The sequence below is a fragment of the Watersipora subatra genome, chromosome 6, assembly GCF_963576615.1.
Source record: "Watersipora subatra chromosome 6, tzWatSuba1.1, whole genome shotgun sequence".
Lineage (NCBI taxonomy): Eukaryota > Metazoa > Bryozoa > Gymnolaemata > Cheilostomatida > Watersiporidae > Watersipora > Watersipora subatra.
The window spans coordinates 52,286,170-52,305,010 of record NC_088713.1 but is presented as its reverse complement, the minus strand read 5'-3'; the positions used below and the strand labels follow the sequence as shown (position 1 = coordinate 52,305,010).

At 35.7% G+C, this 18,841-nt stretch overlaps 1 protein-coding gene across 1 annotated transcript; it reads left to right on the top strand.

Moving 5' to 3' along the window:
• Nucleotides 1–14,469: 14,469 nt before the first annotated feature.
• On the top strand, nucleotides 14,470–18,510 carry LOC137398353 (CARD- and ANK-domain containing inflammasome adapter protein-like). The gene is made up of 6 exons (XM_068084459.1): nucleotides 14,470–14,511; nucleotides 15,205–15,892; nucleotides 17,033–17,098; nucleotides 17,218–17,301; nucleotides 17,896–17,970; nucleotides 18,407–18,510. The coding sequence occupies exons 1-6, from the start codon at nucleotides 14,470–14,472 to the stop codon at nucleotides 18,508–18,510; spliced, it is 1,059 nt and encodes a 352-aa protein (XP_067940560.1).
• The last annotated feature ends 331 nt before the right edge of the window (nucleotides 18,511–18,841 follow it).

Below are 18,841 nucleotides of genomic sequence, written 5' to 3'. Positions count from 1 at the left end.
TCATGGTGTGCATCCTATCCACGGTGTACGTAGACACACATTCCTCTTTAATAGAGGTAACTTGGGTCTTCTGTTCTCTGGCTGCATCCACCTCAAGTTCTGATATCATCAGTCTCCTGACTATATTATTACTCTAGACAACAAATTGTTAAGCAGTCAGAGGCAATTCAGGACAAGTTTCCATTCACAGATGCTACCCAACTTCTTAAATTTTCTCATGAACTAGCACTCCATTAGGTTCATGTTATCAGACCGAGTCCATTTAATCCTTTTAATCAGTAGCCCATTTATCACGGCCTTGTCCTGGTTCAGCTACTTGGTAGCTAGGAAAGGGAGCAGTGCTAGCTGGGATCTCACGGTCACCAGTGAACTCCCCTACCAACCGAGCTATACTTTCTATATAGATATTCACATAAATAAAATTATATAAGTTTTTTTAAGGTCTTTTCTGGATAACATTATTGTAGTTACCCACTGAGAACATCTTGTAGTTGCTGTGCTCTGTAGAAAAGTAGGAAGGCAGGCCACAAATTAATAAAGGAAATAAGAAAAGTAGGAAAAAAGGTCAGAAATTAATAAAGCAAAGCACTTAAGGATTGAATTCTATTGCAGACTTTTGTGTGAGATTATTAACTCAGTCTATTTTTATATGAAATCGTGTGAATACATTCGGACGTTATTTCTGTGTATTGCTATTAGCAATAGAGAAGGCAATTTTATGTTGATTCAACTCAAGTCCTTAATATATTTACTTAAGCATAATAGAGTGGACAACTCCATCAACTACACCCATCACTCGCTACATCTACAAACGTATCTTGTATCAACTAATCATTTCAAACCTCAACCTGAGTTATTGACTGTAATCAGTTGACCAATCAGAGTTTACAATCATTCTCATCACACGACTATCTACATTCATATCTCTTTGTTTCTGAGAGTTACATCTATGTTTACGACTTTTTTCATTAATCTATATTTGTTTTTGAATGGCTACATCTATATTAGGACTGCCCTGTTACCTGCGTCATTACAGCGTAGCATGGTGCAATTTGGCAAAGCATTACAACTTCTACTTACAACTTTTACTGCACAGTGTCCACTGCCATCTGCCATGACACATGATCTGAAACCAGCCCTTCCCACATGCAGTGAATGCTCATTCTTTCAGCAACCACACATTAGTATGAAGTTCATACTGCAGATCAACAGCGACTTCTGGCTCTCTAAAGCCTGGTTCCCATACATGTCGCAAATCACCGGCGACAGCACCGCAGGCTATAACCATTGTAATAGGAACTTACGTGGTCCTCGGTTGCTGCCGAGGACCGCTGGTAGTTGTCGGCTGCAACGCTAGTGTTTAGCGCTGTTCAAATTTCGCGAAGAGTCGCAGGAAAACCTTCACGAAATGCATTGTACAGGTGAAGGTCAACATTATCGAAATGGCGAGCGAAGATTTAATGCCATTATTAGCGATGCAGCTTTATGTGAAAATAAGCCGTCGGGCCGAGCGTCGCTAGCGTTTTGCTGCGCAATTTTACCGCCAGAGTCTCGCAATTGATATGGGAACCAGGCCTAATCATCTGCTCTGTAATTTCATTGTTACTGCACATCACACAAAGTTCTCACCACAGTTGTTGGTGTTTGAAAGTTAAAAATGGAACTGGACTAGGTAGACACCTTCAACTAGGATTGCCTCCAGTAGTTATCAACTAATCAAACTTATGCTTTAACTTCCATATCATTTGAAGATAAGGAGTCAGACATTATCACCTGATTCCTTAATTCATTGTGATGAAATTTGGGCCATTGTGTTGTACTCTGATGGACGTTGTATATTAAAAAGATAATAGATTTTTATTCAACTCTATACAATGTGTTCATTGTGATCAATTTGTTTGTCCACTCACTCTCAAATTTAACCAGAATTCACATCTAGCAATTGGATTGTGGTTACACCAATGTCAAATCAATACTTGATTTTGTGAGGAGTTTTCCCGAACATTTACTGCGCATATATATACAGTATAATGCCAAAGTACCTACTACATAGTAAACTGCAAAATCTGCACTAGCAACACACCGACTCCATCCAGTACTACATACTGTACTGTAGATAATACCACCACTATAACAATACTGCTTCATGAGCATTAGCAAATAATGTAGTTGTAGTGCATTTATAGTGCATTCCATGCAGTAGTAAAACCACGCAAAGCTGTAATACTGCTTGGTTGTGGCACGCTTACCACTGTTCTGCACTGCTAATGCACCTACGTAGATATTCAGGCAAAGATACAATGCAAAGGAGATGCTTTTTACATATAGGCATCATTGAGTATATATCAACACCCAGTTCTGATTTTTAAAATAGTTATCATTTCTTATAAACTTTTAAAATAGATTTTTGTATAGTTTGTTTATAACTGCCACACATAATCTACCTTTTTAATTCAACATCTACATGTGATGTACCTTTGTAATTAATTAGGTCATCTTAGTACCCGGATATACTAACATGGCTGATGTATATTAGGAGTCGGTACTTGCAATTCTGTCTCTGGCTACATATTTGTTCTGATGGAAATAAGTTCTCATCAGGTAAATAAGTAAACAGACTCAGTACTACTAACACATATTCAAACTCAAAATACAGACCCGTCCCTCAACCTGCACAGTGCTCTTAAACTATTTTTTATTTGTTTTCACCAGAAGCCAGTAACACTGCTCTTGTTGTCCTCAGAGCAAGTAGACTTGAGCTATGGTTCTTGGACTTTCAGGTGCTTATAAATACCATAACATGAGGTACATAAGATTAGAAGGTGTATTCATACTTTTTCTAGTATACTGTTGTACTTGCTCTGAACATCAAGTAGTATGAGGTATAATCAGATGCATACAAAGGCTTAGGTAGACACCAATATTCAGATGATAGAAATCTCTAGTAGTAATATAGTAGTATATAGATATAGTAATACTGATAGCAATGTATAAACTACAGTAATTTAGTAATTATCAAATATCTAGTAGAGTTTTTCAATATCTGTTCATGCGCAACACATGCATTGAGATGTTGAATCTCACTATATGAAAATGAGTCACTGACAGAGTCATATTCAGGGCTTATTTGAATATGTCTTGTTAGCATGTCAGTTAGAAAGGAATTCAATTAGTATCACGTCTCATCAGCTCATCAGGTTTTGTCTGTATTCATCTTATCATTCATTTATTGTGTTAATTGTTGTTCTCTTTTAGTCTGATAATATCAACTTTCTAGATTCTTTGGTACCTCTTATATTTTATTTATGGGCAGGTCATGCACCACTGTCACAGTTTTTATGTTGAAGTTAGGAATCAGGAAGATCTCAAGCTACACATTGAGGATCTCTCCACGCCACCCTACCCTAGATCACTTAAGCTATAGGCACCTCACACTAATCACTGACTCACCGTCTACAGTCATCTCAACTTCTTTGACTTCCTCTGCTTCCTCTCCCTCAGCTTCAAAGTGTAAGTTTCAACTTCCTGTTTCACCTCCTCACAATACCTACTATGTTCATCCCAGTACCTCCTTCCCCTCAAGTGAGAGGTATGTGACTTATACTCTTCTCCTTGTTGTATCTCTGTCTTGCCTTCTTCCAATGTCAGCCTTTTTCTCGCTCCTGTCTATGAGTAACCATGAATAATATTCTTCTCTTCTCAGGTGATAGGCTGATGTAAAACGGGTTATTCTCCTCTAATGAATGTTTGTATAGTGGGAGTTGTGACACTACTTAAAAAGGTAAGACAACTTTTTCTCGGTGATGTACAACCCTAGCAATAGACATTTTTCACTACTACTCTTAGCTGCTTGCATTGTCTTATCAAACACTTCTAGTATCAACCAATGTTTTTAATTTACACAATTTTATTTTTTCCTACTGCTAATTTTTCTCTCATCTCACTTTCTCTTGACTCACTGCTTTTTGACATACTCAGAGTCCTGTCCACGGGCCATATGATAGTCTATAGATATGTTTCACATGTATGTGGACCATATGACCCACAAGCCATTGGTTTCACTTACCTGGTCTAGCATATGCTGGAACTGAAAGAAGAATTGTTATCCATTCAGTAACTCACCTTTGTCCTACAAGCAATAAAACCATTCAGTATTTGTAGATAAGTCAGCTAATCCGATCAGATCACATTAGAGTTGTTTACTCATTGTTACTTCCTGTAGCCTTCAAGTACAGTGGCTTGTTATACCTGGGTGGTCCGCTTGTGTGTGGTAATAGCTTTACAACTGTCAGTTTACATTCACACCAGAGGAGAGTGGAGAGAGCTTGAGTTGGATGCAGAGAGCTGGGATCTACTTTAGTTATGGTGAGAATCTATATACAACACTTCATATGAACAATTTATATTATAATGTAACTAGAACATATTTGTCACCGGAGAAGAGTGGAAAGGGTTTGAGTTGGACGACTTGAATTTGTCACATAGAAAAATAATCCAGTTTTTAAATTTATCATATAGAGAGTACACTTTGTAACCATAATAGCATCGATTCAATGATAATAGTCCTTGACCTTTTCTATGGCTCCAAAGTTTGCTAAATGATGTTCAATTGTGATCTAAAAAAAATGTTCTGCATGTTTGAAATTTGTCTGCTTGAAACCATTTAATCACTCTCTTAAGGCGTATGCACTGTGCAGCCATCAAATCTCTTTTAAAAAAGATGAGATACCGTATTAAACTTTTCAAGATTTTATACAGGAGCTAATAACTTCTCCACGTTTGCACTTTGGGTTAAAACCGAGATTGTTAACATTATAAAATCACACTGCACATTGATAAGTACTCACTGATGTCTATATGTAAAATGCATTGCTGTTGCAGTATACTTTATGTATGAGTATCTATTATTTTGTACATTCATGTGCAGCACATTTTCATAAGATTTTGTACCATCATCAAGTATTGAGTGGAATCTGCTGCAACTAATTCACTAGTGTAAGAAGTAAATGTTGCTCAAACTAAAGTTTGGGTGGGCAAATAACTTCTTAATCTGTATAAGCGCTTTTAAACTTCAAACATTTTAAAAGTTTTAATTTAATTGAAAGCCTCTGTACCGTTCAAACTCTTACAATAGCCATTCCAACACTAGTTTTTTAGCCATGTCAAGTTCAGGAACTTAGGCTCATCAATCAACAAATGATGATAATATCTGACGCTTTATTTTGAAGTGATATGGGAGTTAGCATATGAGTTCATATGCTTGTTTAATACAGCATCTGACAATTTCATAAGATGCAGTTCAGATGCTTAGAAATCCAGCTCTTTTAAGTGATTCACTGTATCAACCTCATACCAATGCGCAGTTGCAGTGCATATGCAGTCTCAAGTTATACAGAATGCGCAGTTGCAGTACACGTGAATTGCTGGTTTGTAGTTAATGCTTCATACAAGTAGATTGCAGTCAGCAATTTGCAGGAGTGAATTTGAAGTAGCAGCAATTGTCTATCACGCACTAGAAGTTGTAATGTACTGCAAAATTACTGCACTGCAATGACAGAGTGCAGCTCTATTGAGTCACAACCCTGGTTAAAACTAAGTCTAGATTATTTTTGTATGTGATGCGCTGTTGAAACGTCAACAACTCATTTTTAGGAAGTGGAAATATTACCAATTGTTCTCTGAAGAAACTTCTCCTGATTACACAAAAAATATCTGGTTGCTTTTATCAATAGACAATGGCAAACAATACACCTAAGTTCCTTAGCAATACTTAGCTGAATAGTAAGTTGGAATCACGACCCACCCATAATTATGTTAGTAATAAGGTCTGTTTTTGCTACAAATGTTAAGCTATTTGAAATAAAGCCTTTCAACATCTTTGGTCAACAGCAAATGGCACAATGACATTGTGTTGCCCTGACTATTAAATTTGAGTTAGTCAAGTAGATAGCTGGCTAAATGACTATAACAGCTCAACTTAATATTTTTTCCTTGACCTGTGTTATTGATGACTGGAAACTTGTAGGAAACTACTTTCTATTGATATAAAGTTGTTTATAGACTGTTTATTTTGGAGTTGTCACACTTCCTTAACTACAGAACTAGAATTATATTTATGTAGTTATTTGTTATTTGGTGAGCACAGGTGCTGAACTGTAGTTGAGTCAGGGTCAATGGTTAACAGGGGTCAACCAGGTCTACAGGTTGAGTCGAGTCAATGTGGAGACGGGTCATTGTGGGGTCATTGTGAAAACTTACAAACATGTTTTTCTGTTATGTTTAGGTTTTAGTTTGGAGGTGGCCCTTTTCCGAGGGTTGGAATGAATTAATTTGTATAGAGTATTTTTCCATAGGAAAATTTGATTTGACACAAAAGAGAATTGACATCCTCGCTTTGTCCTGGAACCCATTAAGCTTGTATGTTGAGGTATGACAGTATATGCCTATGGTTGTTGATTGTTACACCAGTTCCATTATAAGCAGCATAACATGTATCCTTCTCACTGTTATTATATTGTTTATAGACACGATTGAGGTCACCTGCTCCTACCTGTCAGAAGTCTACCAGGTAATCATATTGGCTGTGATTGAACATCACTCTAGTAATATTCTCTACTTGACTACTAGCTCTGAGGTGAGAGGGTTGAGAGAATTCACTGTGGTAAGTACCACTATTCTTTGGTATTCAGTTATAATCAAAGCAAGATATATAGTATAGACACTATTCTTTATATGGTTCAAATTCAATACAGTAGACGCTCCTATAACTTATACCTTTTATAACCTTAATTCCAGATAACGTAAATAATTTATGTAAAGTTTTTGCTTCGTATAACGTAAAAATTTCATATAACTAAAAGCGTCAAGTCAAGCGGGTTCACAAATTCTATTTAAATGTTAATTTAACTGCACTTGTGAAATAAAAAATGATGATTTTATAGTATTATATCTATTATATATACAACTTTCATCACATTTTAGTTCGTCGTAATAAATCGTCATATGTATCGCCAACACAGAGAATAAGATAGCTGTGCAATTATTCACAAATACAGAGGCGATCGGTGCAGGTGTTACAGCGTCGGTCCATCAATCTTGATGTCATGAGTGGGTTTTTGTCAAAAGTTCTTTCTCATCCCAACATTGACCCCTGAAAGCAGATAGATGACAAACAGGTAATACTGTGCTTTTATAATAAAAATATTTTGCTGTTTTGCTTAATTGTAAACATATAAAATATTTGTTATTAGTTTTACTTTGCAGAATACACTTTGTTGTTTAGAAGAAAATGAGAAAATTCTTTTGTAAATAAATATTGAAGATGTTTGCTCCTTATCAACCCATTGCTGAAGTACCACAATAATAGCCTATGAAACCAGTGAGATTGATCAGAAACAAGAGAAAAGTTGTCGATGCAAACCAATCCAATAATACTGCGGTCACAATACAGCCTATAATTAATAATGTTAATTCTAGTTTTTTTCCTTTTTGTATGGCCAAAGGGGAGAGTTTGGCGAGATCTTGGAATGGATTAGACAATTTATTTGTATTTTACTGTTCTTATAATGTAAAATCCCAAGAATGTAAACTTTCCTGGAACAGATTGTTCACGCTGTAGGAGTGCCTATTATAGGTCTATCTGCATGAGTTACATAATTAGCAGATAGATGATAGGTTGTTACATATTACACACAGACTTCCTATGTGGTATTCTCTAGTAGAGGAGACAACTTCAAAGCTACCATAGCCGCTCCAACTTGTACAGTATCTCCATAAGACAACCCTTATCTCTAGTATCAGTCACTAGAATGCTATTGATGAAGGTATTGTCACCCTTTTGCTTCAGTTTGTGAAGCATGGAGAAGATGTGAAGCAAGATATTGTCAAATTACTGGTAATGCTGGAGTCTCTGAAGCATGGAGTTTACCATTATCAATCAGTCAGTTTTTAAACAAATTGCAACGTGGTGATCATAACTTAATAAAGCAGTTCCATAGCAGTGGGTGGTCTAGAGTTTACTGCTATATGGAAAACCCTGTTTGAAGCTCTTCAACTATAGCTTTGTTCCTTTCAAATTAGCACCAGCATCAAGTAGTGAAAACAGCATAGCCATTTGTGTTATAATCTATTTGTGTACTTCAGACTATCAAATTGAAAATAAAACAAAGTTCTGGCATACATCTGAATAGCATTTTCATTCTTACACCTACCTGTTTAACGCTAAAACAGGACAGGAGGAGACAAGACAGACTGGAGCTGTAAAAAATAGTGTAACTCTTACTGTCATACCGCTTTGAAATAAACAAAAAATATAGAATAATTTGCTGAAGCTAAGGATATACTCTAAAATATTAACCACATTTTGTGTTAAAGCAAATCAATCTAGTTTTTAATGTTCGATATTCATGAGTGTAAACAGTTTCATATCATCTGCCCTTTATTCTTTCTCTCACTCGCTACACTCCCATAATCTACCTGCTACTGCCTGTTTCTTTAACATGGCATCTTATTACCTTCACAAGTGCATCACTATTAGGTGTGATCATAGAGCTATCTCCCCTCTAGAGTGATAACTGTGCCTTCGACAACACGAGCGTTTCCGGTGCCAACAAGGAGCGTTTAGGCCACGCCTCTTTTTTTGTGCTAGTAAATTGTAGTGATTGACAGAACAATCACATCAGCCATGAGAATGATCATGAATTTCCACAGTTAAGATGGTAATTATTGCTCATATTAAAGAAATGATGATTAAAAGTTTATTACTCTAATATATGCTTATTATTTAAAGCAATTCAATACCTACATGCATTGCAAAGGCACTGAATAGATGGTGTTAAGTAAGTGAGTTAATGCAATCAGTTACTCCAATGATATACAGTCCTCACACATGGGGGGCTGTATACCATTGATTACTCATAGATAAGATAGATAGTCATACTGGGGTTGTATTAAATTGGTGTGATGGGAAGCTAATCGACTGCCAACAACTGAAAGTATTGACATTGTATGATGATAGAGTTATTCATTGACACCACAGTTCACAAACAGCCCTTGCATGTAATATTAGATTTCAATATAATTATATCAATCAAATACATAGATTAGCTTGAAGCAGATGTCCACTAGTTAGTGGACATCTTTGCTTGAGGTAAGCAAGCAAAAAGTTTGAAAATTAGAGTGGCAATTGTTGTTATATGTTAAAAAAAATAAACTATACTTAATTATACTGAATTATAATTATTTAAAAAAAAATAGACTTTTTTATTACTTTATTCATTAAATAATTTTTTATTGTAATCATAGCTAAACAGACTATAATTAGCCATTACTTGCTAATTATTTCACATTTACATTTAAACACATTTGAAGTTTCATATTTCTTCCTAATTCATTTCAACAAAAAACTTCTTTCATGATATGAAATTTAAAAGGTGTAGTTGTTTGAAAAAGATTGACAACATTCACAGTTGTTTTTTATTCTCTCTCTTCTCTTCATTTATTTCAATTACACAAAACACTTCTCATAATATGTAGTTTTAAAGTTAAATTGGCAAATGTTGTTATATATTAAATAAAAATAAATTATACTTAATTATACTAAATTATAATTATATAAAAATAGAATAGACTTTTTTATTACCTTGTTTATTAAATAATTTTTTATTGTAATCATAGCTAAACAGATTATATTTAGCCATTACTTCCTAATTATTTTACGTTTAAACACATTTACAGTTTTATTTTTTTTCCCAATTTATTTAAACAAAACACTTATTTCATGATATGAAATTTAAAAGTTGCAGTTGTTTGAAAAAGCTTGAAAACCTTTACAGTTGTTTTTTTTCTCTTAATTCATTTGAACTGCTTAAAAATATTTTTTCATGACATGAAGTTTAAAAGTTAGAATGGTAAATGTTATATAAAAATAAATTTTCTCTCCAAAGACTTTTTTATTACTCAGGCAACTCGGGTAGTACAGCTCATAGTTGATGGCAGTCGATTAGCTTCCCATCACACTAATGTAATACAACCCCAGTATGACTACCTATCTTATCTATGGGTAACCGATTGCATTAACTCACTTACTTAACACTATCTATTCAATGCCTTCACAAGTCATGTAGGTATCAGGGATTACGTGTATGTTACAATTTCCATTTCCATAATTCATTCCCATATTACTTCCATTTCCATAAAATTTCCATAATTTATTTCCATATAAATTCCATTTCCATAACATTTCCATAATTCATTTCTATATTATTTCCATAACATTTCCCTACTTCATTTTCATATTATCTCCATTTCCATACCATTTTCATATTTCTAAACTAAATTTTCATATCCATTTCCCTAAAATTAAAGAAATATTTATGTTTACGGAAAAGGATATGGAAAAGGATATGGAAAAGTAAACATTTCCATAATATGTTTAGCGATCCCTACTAGGTATTGAATTGCTTTAAATAATAAGCATAGATTATAGTAATAAACTATAATCATCATTTCTTTAATATGAGCATTAATTACTATCCTAACTGAAAATTCATGACCCTTGTTTAACCATTCTCATGGCTGATTTTATTGATCTAGTCAATCACTACGACTAACTAGCACAAACAAGAGGCGTGGCCTAAACGCTCCTTGTTGGCATCGGAAACGCTTGTGTAATTATCACTTTAGGGGGAGATAACTCTATGGGTGTGATATCCTGAGTGGCAGCACATTTAACAATTTCATTTATGTGTTAATTTGTTAATCTTGATCACTACTTACACGTAGTTTCATTATTGTTGGATATGGAGACCACCTGTTCACAAATATCAGTAGGCTTCAGTAAGATCAGTAGACCGGTTCAAACCGGTTCAAACTGACTCAACGGGTCATTAGAAATGAAGTTTTTTTGCACATATTCACTGAACTGCTAGAAACAATGCATGCATTTATTTGTCTGCCACATAGAGAATGCATCTAAGGAAGGTGACGCGTGATCATGCAGCTAGTACTGTGATTACTGGTGGTAGTGTAAAATGAACACCTAAATCTCTTACACACATTCTAAAAATGTGTGATATTATTTTCTTCAGACCGAATGGTATAACAAGAATCCAAAACTAATGCATTGTTTTGTGTCCATATGCGACTTTTATAGCAGATCAGAATATCTTAAGTGTTATAGTTTGCAAATATAAAATTATATAGATGCATACTATACAACTATAGTTGTATTTCTAGTTTTATATGCAATTTTTATAGTGGGTAGCTCGTGTCAGTGCATCAGACTGGGTATGAATGCTGGACATGAGCGCTTTTACAGATTTAATGTTCTCAAGCGGATGTAGAAAGCATTTGGATTGTATTTATCTTCAAAAATCACAGATTTTGATGGAAATACCTGGAGACTAACTTCCTTTTTTACATACTCTGAGTCCTGCCCTCGGGCCATGTTTCACATGCCTGGTCTAGCATATGCTGAAACTGAAAGAAAAGTTGCTATCCATTTCAGTTACTCAACTTTGTCCTACGAGCAGTAAAACCATTCTGTATTTGTAGATAAGTGAGCTGATCTGAGCAGATCACATCGGAGTTGTGCTTTCATTGGTATCGCTTCATGCCTTTAAAATAAGCAGCTTTTAACATTTGGGTGGTCCTTTCTGTGTGCTAATAGCTTTATAGCAATCAGTTTACACTCATCACCAGCAGAGAGCAAAAATGGCTTGAGTTGGACGGCCCTAAACCTTCACATTGAAGAAATAATACAGGTAGCACATCGAGTATCTTTTTTCCTTTGCCATATATATTGTACACTATGTAACCGTAGTAACGGAGATTCGCAGTTGTCCTTGACTTTTGCTACTGCTCAAAAACTATGCTAAATGACCTTCAATCGTGATCTGAAAATCTTTTTCTTGCTTAAATAAAATTTGTCAGCTTGAAACCATTAGATGAATTTATAAGGCTCGTGCAATGTACAGCTGTTCAATCTCTTTTTAATAGAGACACAGCACTTTTCAAGATTTCGTACAGCCGAGCTTATCTATATTTAGACTTGTACACAAGATTTAATATAGTTTCTCCATGTTTAGATTTTTGTTAACTTATCTTAACAACAGGCTTGTGTCCATTATAAAAATTGCGCTGCACATTGATAAGTACTGTACTTGCTGATGTTTATATGTGAAATGCATTACAGTTAGAGTAAGTTGTTGCTTGGCTATCTATATAGTTACATTAGCATTTCAGAGAAGTGGTAAGTGACTCACTTCGTTTTAGACTTACTCAGACATTGTTGCCAGGCCAGATTGAATCATCCAACAGGGCTGGTCCTGCTCACAGGCCATATTTCACAAGCCTGGGCTAGCATATGCTAAATCTGAAAGAGGATTTGTTATCCATTCAGTGATTTATCTTTTTCCTACAAGCAGTGCAACTATTCAATATTTATAGATAGATGAGCTACTCCCATGGAACAGATTCGAGTTTTGTACTCATTGTTACTTCCTGTAGCCTTCAAGTACAGTGGCTTGTTACAGTTGGGTGGCCTTTTTGTCTGGTATTTGTCTGGTACACCGGGTGGTCTGGGCTTCTTGTGTGGCAATAGCTTTATAACTGTCAGTTTACATTAATCACTAGAGGAGAGCGGAGACAGCTTGAGTTGGATTCAGAGAGCTGGAGATCTACTTTTGTTATGGTGAGTATCTATGTACAACATTTTATATGAACAATTTATAAATCCTGATGTACTTGCTTCATTTTTTCACTGACATCTGTGCAAGGCTCAGCATAGTAGTTTTTGCTCTGAACACCTTTGTACTCTATCATGCTCTTTTTAAACTCATTGAACACTCTATGATTTTTAAAATATGGCAGGAAGCTATCTGACCGCAATAACTTCAAAGTTATCGTTCAAAAATTATATTTAACAACATTGATATTAATATAAAAACTTTTTTGAGCTCATGATAAAGATGGAAGACAGTTCAAAATTTCCTAGTACAGGATTTCGCTAGTGCAGTTAGAATGAAAAATAGAGATCGCATGTAAAACATTTACTTGTAGCTTAGGCATATTCAAACTTCTGGAATGTTGGAAAATGGAGAATATTATGCTGTTTTATGAGTTGTGAAGCTAATATAATACATTTGATAGTAATATAAACAGTTCAACTAGTCAATAGTTCAAATGATATTGAACATTGTGGATGTTTGAACTACTGAAGTAGGGATATAATATTACTGTGTTCTTAGACACCAGCATGTAAATCTTGGTTCCCATATTGGCAGTGAGACCCGGCAATAATCTAATGCAGCAAAACACTAGTGACACTAGGCTCACACATATAACTAGCATTAGTCCTGCATTTGCTATAAAGGTTGACTTGCAACAAAATTCACTTTACAGTTATTTGATACCAAAATATTCACCATGTCTTACTCTGTTGTGCTGTACGAGCAAAGTATGTGGGAATGTGATTACAAGCTCTTAAAAGCTAAAAAACGAACAGTTAATCGCAGCCACACCAGACCGCCATAGTTTGGATTCCCTTTCCAAAACGGCTCAAATGTGATGTAGTTGTTACAGGATGGTTTCTGTTTACACTTTCATGCAACCTTATTTGTCGAATTATTTTCACAAATATACTTCACGCATTCAATAAAACTATGTCTATTGTTCTTACGCGTCTGTTTTATCGTCATCGTAAATGCTGTCCCTTTTAGCAGTGATATCTTATAACTTACCGTAAAAAATCGTCAAACTTTTTAACCTTACCTTGAAGGAGTACATATCATTGTCTGTACAATCATGACGAGTCTGTTGGTAACCTGTGATAATCGAAAAGTGCTGCAAAAATTATTTGCGAAGTATTGTGTCACATGATCAGATTATGACTTGACGATTGAATAATGCCGAAACTAAACTATAACCGAAAGTATCTATATTTGATACGGGGTCTTCGGTAAAACCTGAAGTGTTTGTCATAAACTAGTACTACGATAAGTTTTATATTGAGCTTTGTATTGGCCTTTCAATTCACGTAAGAACATACATGACAAGACGATAAACAAATTACGTGGTTACGTCAGAGAAATAAATAGATTACAATCTATGACGGCTGTTCGTTTTTGAGCTTTTAAGAGCTTGTAATCACTTTTCCACATATTTGGCACCTACAACACAACAGAGTTAGACATGGTGAATCTTTTGATACCAAATAACTGTAATGTGAATTTTGTTGCAAGTCAACCTTTAAACATTCATCAGATGTCTTTTTCATATAATAGACTCATACGATGAATTATTTAAATATTGTTTCCTGTGTACATTATTCAATATTATTACATGGTTAACTGCTCATTGTCATTATTGGCCTGCGAACTATTCTGTAATTGGACAAGTTGTATTTGCTTCAGCCAATCAAGAGGCAGATTGTTGAATAAGGGGCGGAGACATTTTCAAGCTATAAAACACATGGAGCAGCCAGCAAGCATATCACCTACAGAGCACCTACAGGTAAGTATAACTTTTCTGTTATATTAGCATCTGTTGATATTATACTTACTGGGAATAATAGAGTAGATGAAGAGAGACACTGAGTCAGTGTGATTATAATATAACTCTGACCTCCTGAGACTATAACTCTCTACCCCGAGGATACTCATAGAATCTATCCTCTAGTGAGGTTAAGTTAAGGTCAGGAGTCTCTGGTTTAATTCCTCAGTTATTTTTGTACCTGCAAACATTTCCTAGTGTAAATATGTCATATTCCTCTTATGAATAGAGTGAGGAGCTCTGAAACTAGAGTTTTTAGCTGCTTCTCTTGTCTTTATTCTGGTCAGAATCAGCTGCAAGTCACTGATTGTATTTAGTCACCAGTTTTATAGGAAATTAGTGTTTAAAGTAGGAGACTGTATGAATCTTATTGCTGTCTTCTGATTTGTCATTGTTAAGATTTTACTGAGTTTGTTCCCATTAGTTTATCACATGAGAGAGCAAACAGCAGGAGTGTTGATGCTTGATTTCCCAGCTCTGAGTATCATATTCCTAGTCTCATTTTTATACTCTGTGAATATCCAGGGTTCACCTGCAGCATCTCTGTTATGGTTGGCAGCTTTATAAGTCATCAGCTGACCCAGAGTCAGCTGTTGAGTCACAATTTGTCTTCATTTTTCACTATCATATTTTACTATGTGGAGTATTTTACAGGAGAAAATGGAGCAATGGATTAGGGAATATATTAGAGCTAGTGAAGCTCCTGACATTACCCCTCTTAGGGCTGCTCTAACAACCACCCCTCCTGATCAGCTACTTCAGCTTATAACAACTATCAGAGATAGTGAGTCCGACACAGCTCTGCTATTGGCTATCTCCCATGGCCACCCTGTAGTAGCTCATCTGTTACTCACTCCATTGAGAGGAATAGCAGATGAGTTGCTGTTTGAGAAGGATGGGGGTGGATATACAGCTCTGTACTGGGCTGTAAGGAAGGGAGATAGAGAGTTAGTAGAGCTTATACTTCATACTGTATCTTCTGGTCAGAAGTATGAGCTGATAGCTGTGAAGGGTGGACTGGATTGGACAGCTCTAACATGGGCTGCACGGAGTGGATATACAGAGATAGTAGAGTCTCTACTGATCAGCCTGTCAGTAGAGCAACGAGTCTCCCTGCTCAACATACAGGATATCTTCCTAAACACAGCACTGCACATGGCAGCCTGCAGGGGACACACAGCAGCTCTACAGTCTATGCTGACCTCCATTCCTCCTGATAAAGTTTCTGCACTCCTCAGTATAAAGAACATATACAGTAGAACTCCTCTGGAGGAGGCAGAGTCTAGGGGATGGAAAGAGTCAGTAGAGCTGCTTAAGAGCTGGAAGCAGCCAGTATTAGCAGGTAGGATTATTATACAGTGTGATACCTGCTACTCACTTGTACTAATCCATTGCATAACTCTCTGCTTGTCCCAAGGGTATCTTTGTAAACATACCCTGGGGAATTCCATCTACATTTTCCTTGCATAGAGACTGCAGTGGGCTGTAAAAGCAGTTCAGCTCTGTCTCTGTATTAAATGCTGTCAGTTCAGCCTCTTCTCTTCAGCCAACACTCAACCCTTGCTAATCACTCATCACCTCTGCTCTCTCTTGGATAATTATAGTCTGAGTATTTTAATTCCTTATTTAAAACTCATAGGATTAAAGTGATGTTAGCAGCTCAACACCTTGTGGCAGCTATTAGTCAGCACTTAGCTGAACTCTCTTGATTCATGAAAATTTTTATTACTCACTACAGTTTTAAATAGAAACATGAGATATTTACTAGAATTATAGTAGTAGTAATTCAGACAGACAGACATGGCTCTTATTATAGTAAATAGTTTCCTATGGAACAGCTCTTGCTGTTGCTAAAGATAGAATCACAATGTTTGAGTAAGCATAAAATATGGTATAGTTTTACTCAAATTTTTTAACAGCTCAATTGCAGGTTCTCAGTCTATTATTACTCACTGAGTCTGCACACCTGGTTATAGCCTTAAAGAAGATAAGTACAACATGCAGTAGTAGCTTTTAGACTATTTGTAGTCAGTAGCAACACTAGTTGATTCTCATTCACTAGTAATTCCTACCATCAACTCTTAGCTGTGGATTCTAAAGCTATGTTTTAACTATTAACATATTCAAAGGCTATGTTTTGAGAAATTATCCAATAGGTCTGATTAATAGTATCAGTAGTCTAACAGTCCAATGCAGTCAAGTGTGACTTTTTGGCTAATTACTCCTGAATGTTGAAAGGCAGTCACTTAGTGCAGGTGGTACTGTCAGCCTACATAGCTGAAAGTCAAAAGTTTGACTCCTGATGACCGCAATCTTTTTCCCAGACATACCATTACTATCACCATGTGTTACTTTTTTATTGCAATAATGTTTTTGTTTTTCAGTTTGGTTCCAACATGGAGTGAGGTGGAGGACTTCCTATTTATAAGATGATCTGTTTGTTGATTAGATTGAAGTATTACTTATTTTTACTTTGTTGTAGCCCATGCTGCTGCCACTTTCTGGAGGTTTGCTGCCGTTCATAAAGCTGACAGACACAAAACAAAAGGCAAGCATAGAATAAGATTAGTTTTATTTTGTAGTTGATGCCGCCGCTGATAAAACAATTCATCAACTTGTAATAATATATATTGCAGTATATGAGCCCTGATTATATTGTTATTTTAGAAATGACCAAACTAAAGGAGGAGTTAGTAGAGTCTCAGCGACAGATTGTAGCTCTGAAAGAAGCGGATAATCGCAAGACGGCAGGTGAGTTTTTATTTTTGTATGTTTTAAATTTCAGTAGAACTGGATTTTCTGGTCATAAAATATGGATGACATCTTTACACCTCCTTTGTATGTAGTACCTGATATGTATGCACTATCACTAGAGTTTAGTTTGGTTCCTGCCCAGACATGTACAGCTAGTGCTCTATAAATAGCTTAGGATGGGTCATCCCCCTAGCTTTTGTCTTACTTACCAGCTTACTTTTTTAGACCTTGTCCAGTGTTGAGTTGGCTAGGGTTAACTCTGGTTCAATTGCTAATAAAGCTGTCTAATTGTCATGTTACATTTGCTTATTGCTTCTTATTGTGAGATGTAACAGTACCAGTACATGAGCCTTGATTCTATTGTTGTTTTAGAGTTGACCAATCAGAGGGAGGGGTTAGTAGAGTGCTCAGCAGCAGATTGTAGCTTTGCAAGAAGCAGATAATCGCAAGACGGCAGGTAAAGTTTTTACACAGTTCAATTCATGTTTGAATTTTAACATCCACATATTTACTGTTCATCAGTAACAACATATATTCATTTACCTTCATGCATACAGCAGTATATGAGCCATGATTCTATTTTTGTTGTAGCATTGGCCAATCAGAGAGAGGAGTCTCAGCAGCAGGTCGTAGCCCTGCAAGAAGCAAACAATCAGATGACAGCAGGTAAAGTTTTTACACACAGTTCAACTAGTATTTGAATTTTTATATCTACATATTTACTGTTCATCAGTAACAACACAGATTCATTTACCTTCATGGGTACTTTGTCTTGCTAGTTATTAACTTATAAGGAATGGATATGATGAGTATTGGTTCATCATTGCTATTGGCTGGTCAGCAGTTAATTCTATTGGTTAATGCTCAAAGGGAGCCAATTGCTCAAATATGTTTTTATGGCCGTATGAACTCCGTCTAAATTGTATTGCTAAAATTAACAGATTAGACTGCAGTTTTACAACTCCAAACCATCTATTTTAAACCTACCCTTAGTCTGAAGAATGATTTACACAAGGTGGTTGTGAGATGGTGCAATTTTTATAGATAGAGATGAATAATATTGTTGCTTACATTAGATACTGATAAATATTTGTTCCTTTAGATATGGCTACCATGATGGAGAGACTTAACAGACTAGATATTTATCTGCGTACTACTACTGATACAGATGAGACAGGAGACCAGCTTCATGAGCCTCTGGGCTAATACCTTTATCTTTGTTTAATTTAAATCACTTGTAGTTCTCTTTCAAAATTTATAATTAAATACAATTTTATATTTATACTTGATACATTTTCTCCTCTATACTCATCTAGCAGTGATTTTTATGAACACATCTGTCCATCATTGAACTGCACTCATTCTATATAATGCCACCTACATAGCTTGGCAAAACTCCAAATAATTTAGACTGGCATAGATTAACAGATGGTATTCCCTACTCAATGTGGACCCTTCAATGCTTTAGAGCTGGTCTCACTGCTGCAGCTGGCCACATTTCTAATATTAAATATCAACAGTGCTGCCAGGAGATGTG

Coding starts and splice junctions, on each gene's coding strand:
- LOC137398353 (XM_068084459.1), top strand. CDS start 14,470: ATGGAGCAGCCAGCAAGCATATCACCTACAGAGCACCTACAG. Junction 17,099..17,217: donor TGACAGACACAAAACAAAAG/GCAAGCATAGAA, acceptor TTGTTATTTTAG/AAATGACCAAACTAAAGGAG. Junction 17,302..17,895: donor GGATAATCGCAAGACGGCAG/GTGAGTTTTTAT, acceptor TTTTTGTTGTAG/CATTGGCCAATCAGAGAGAG.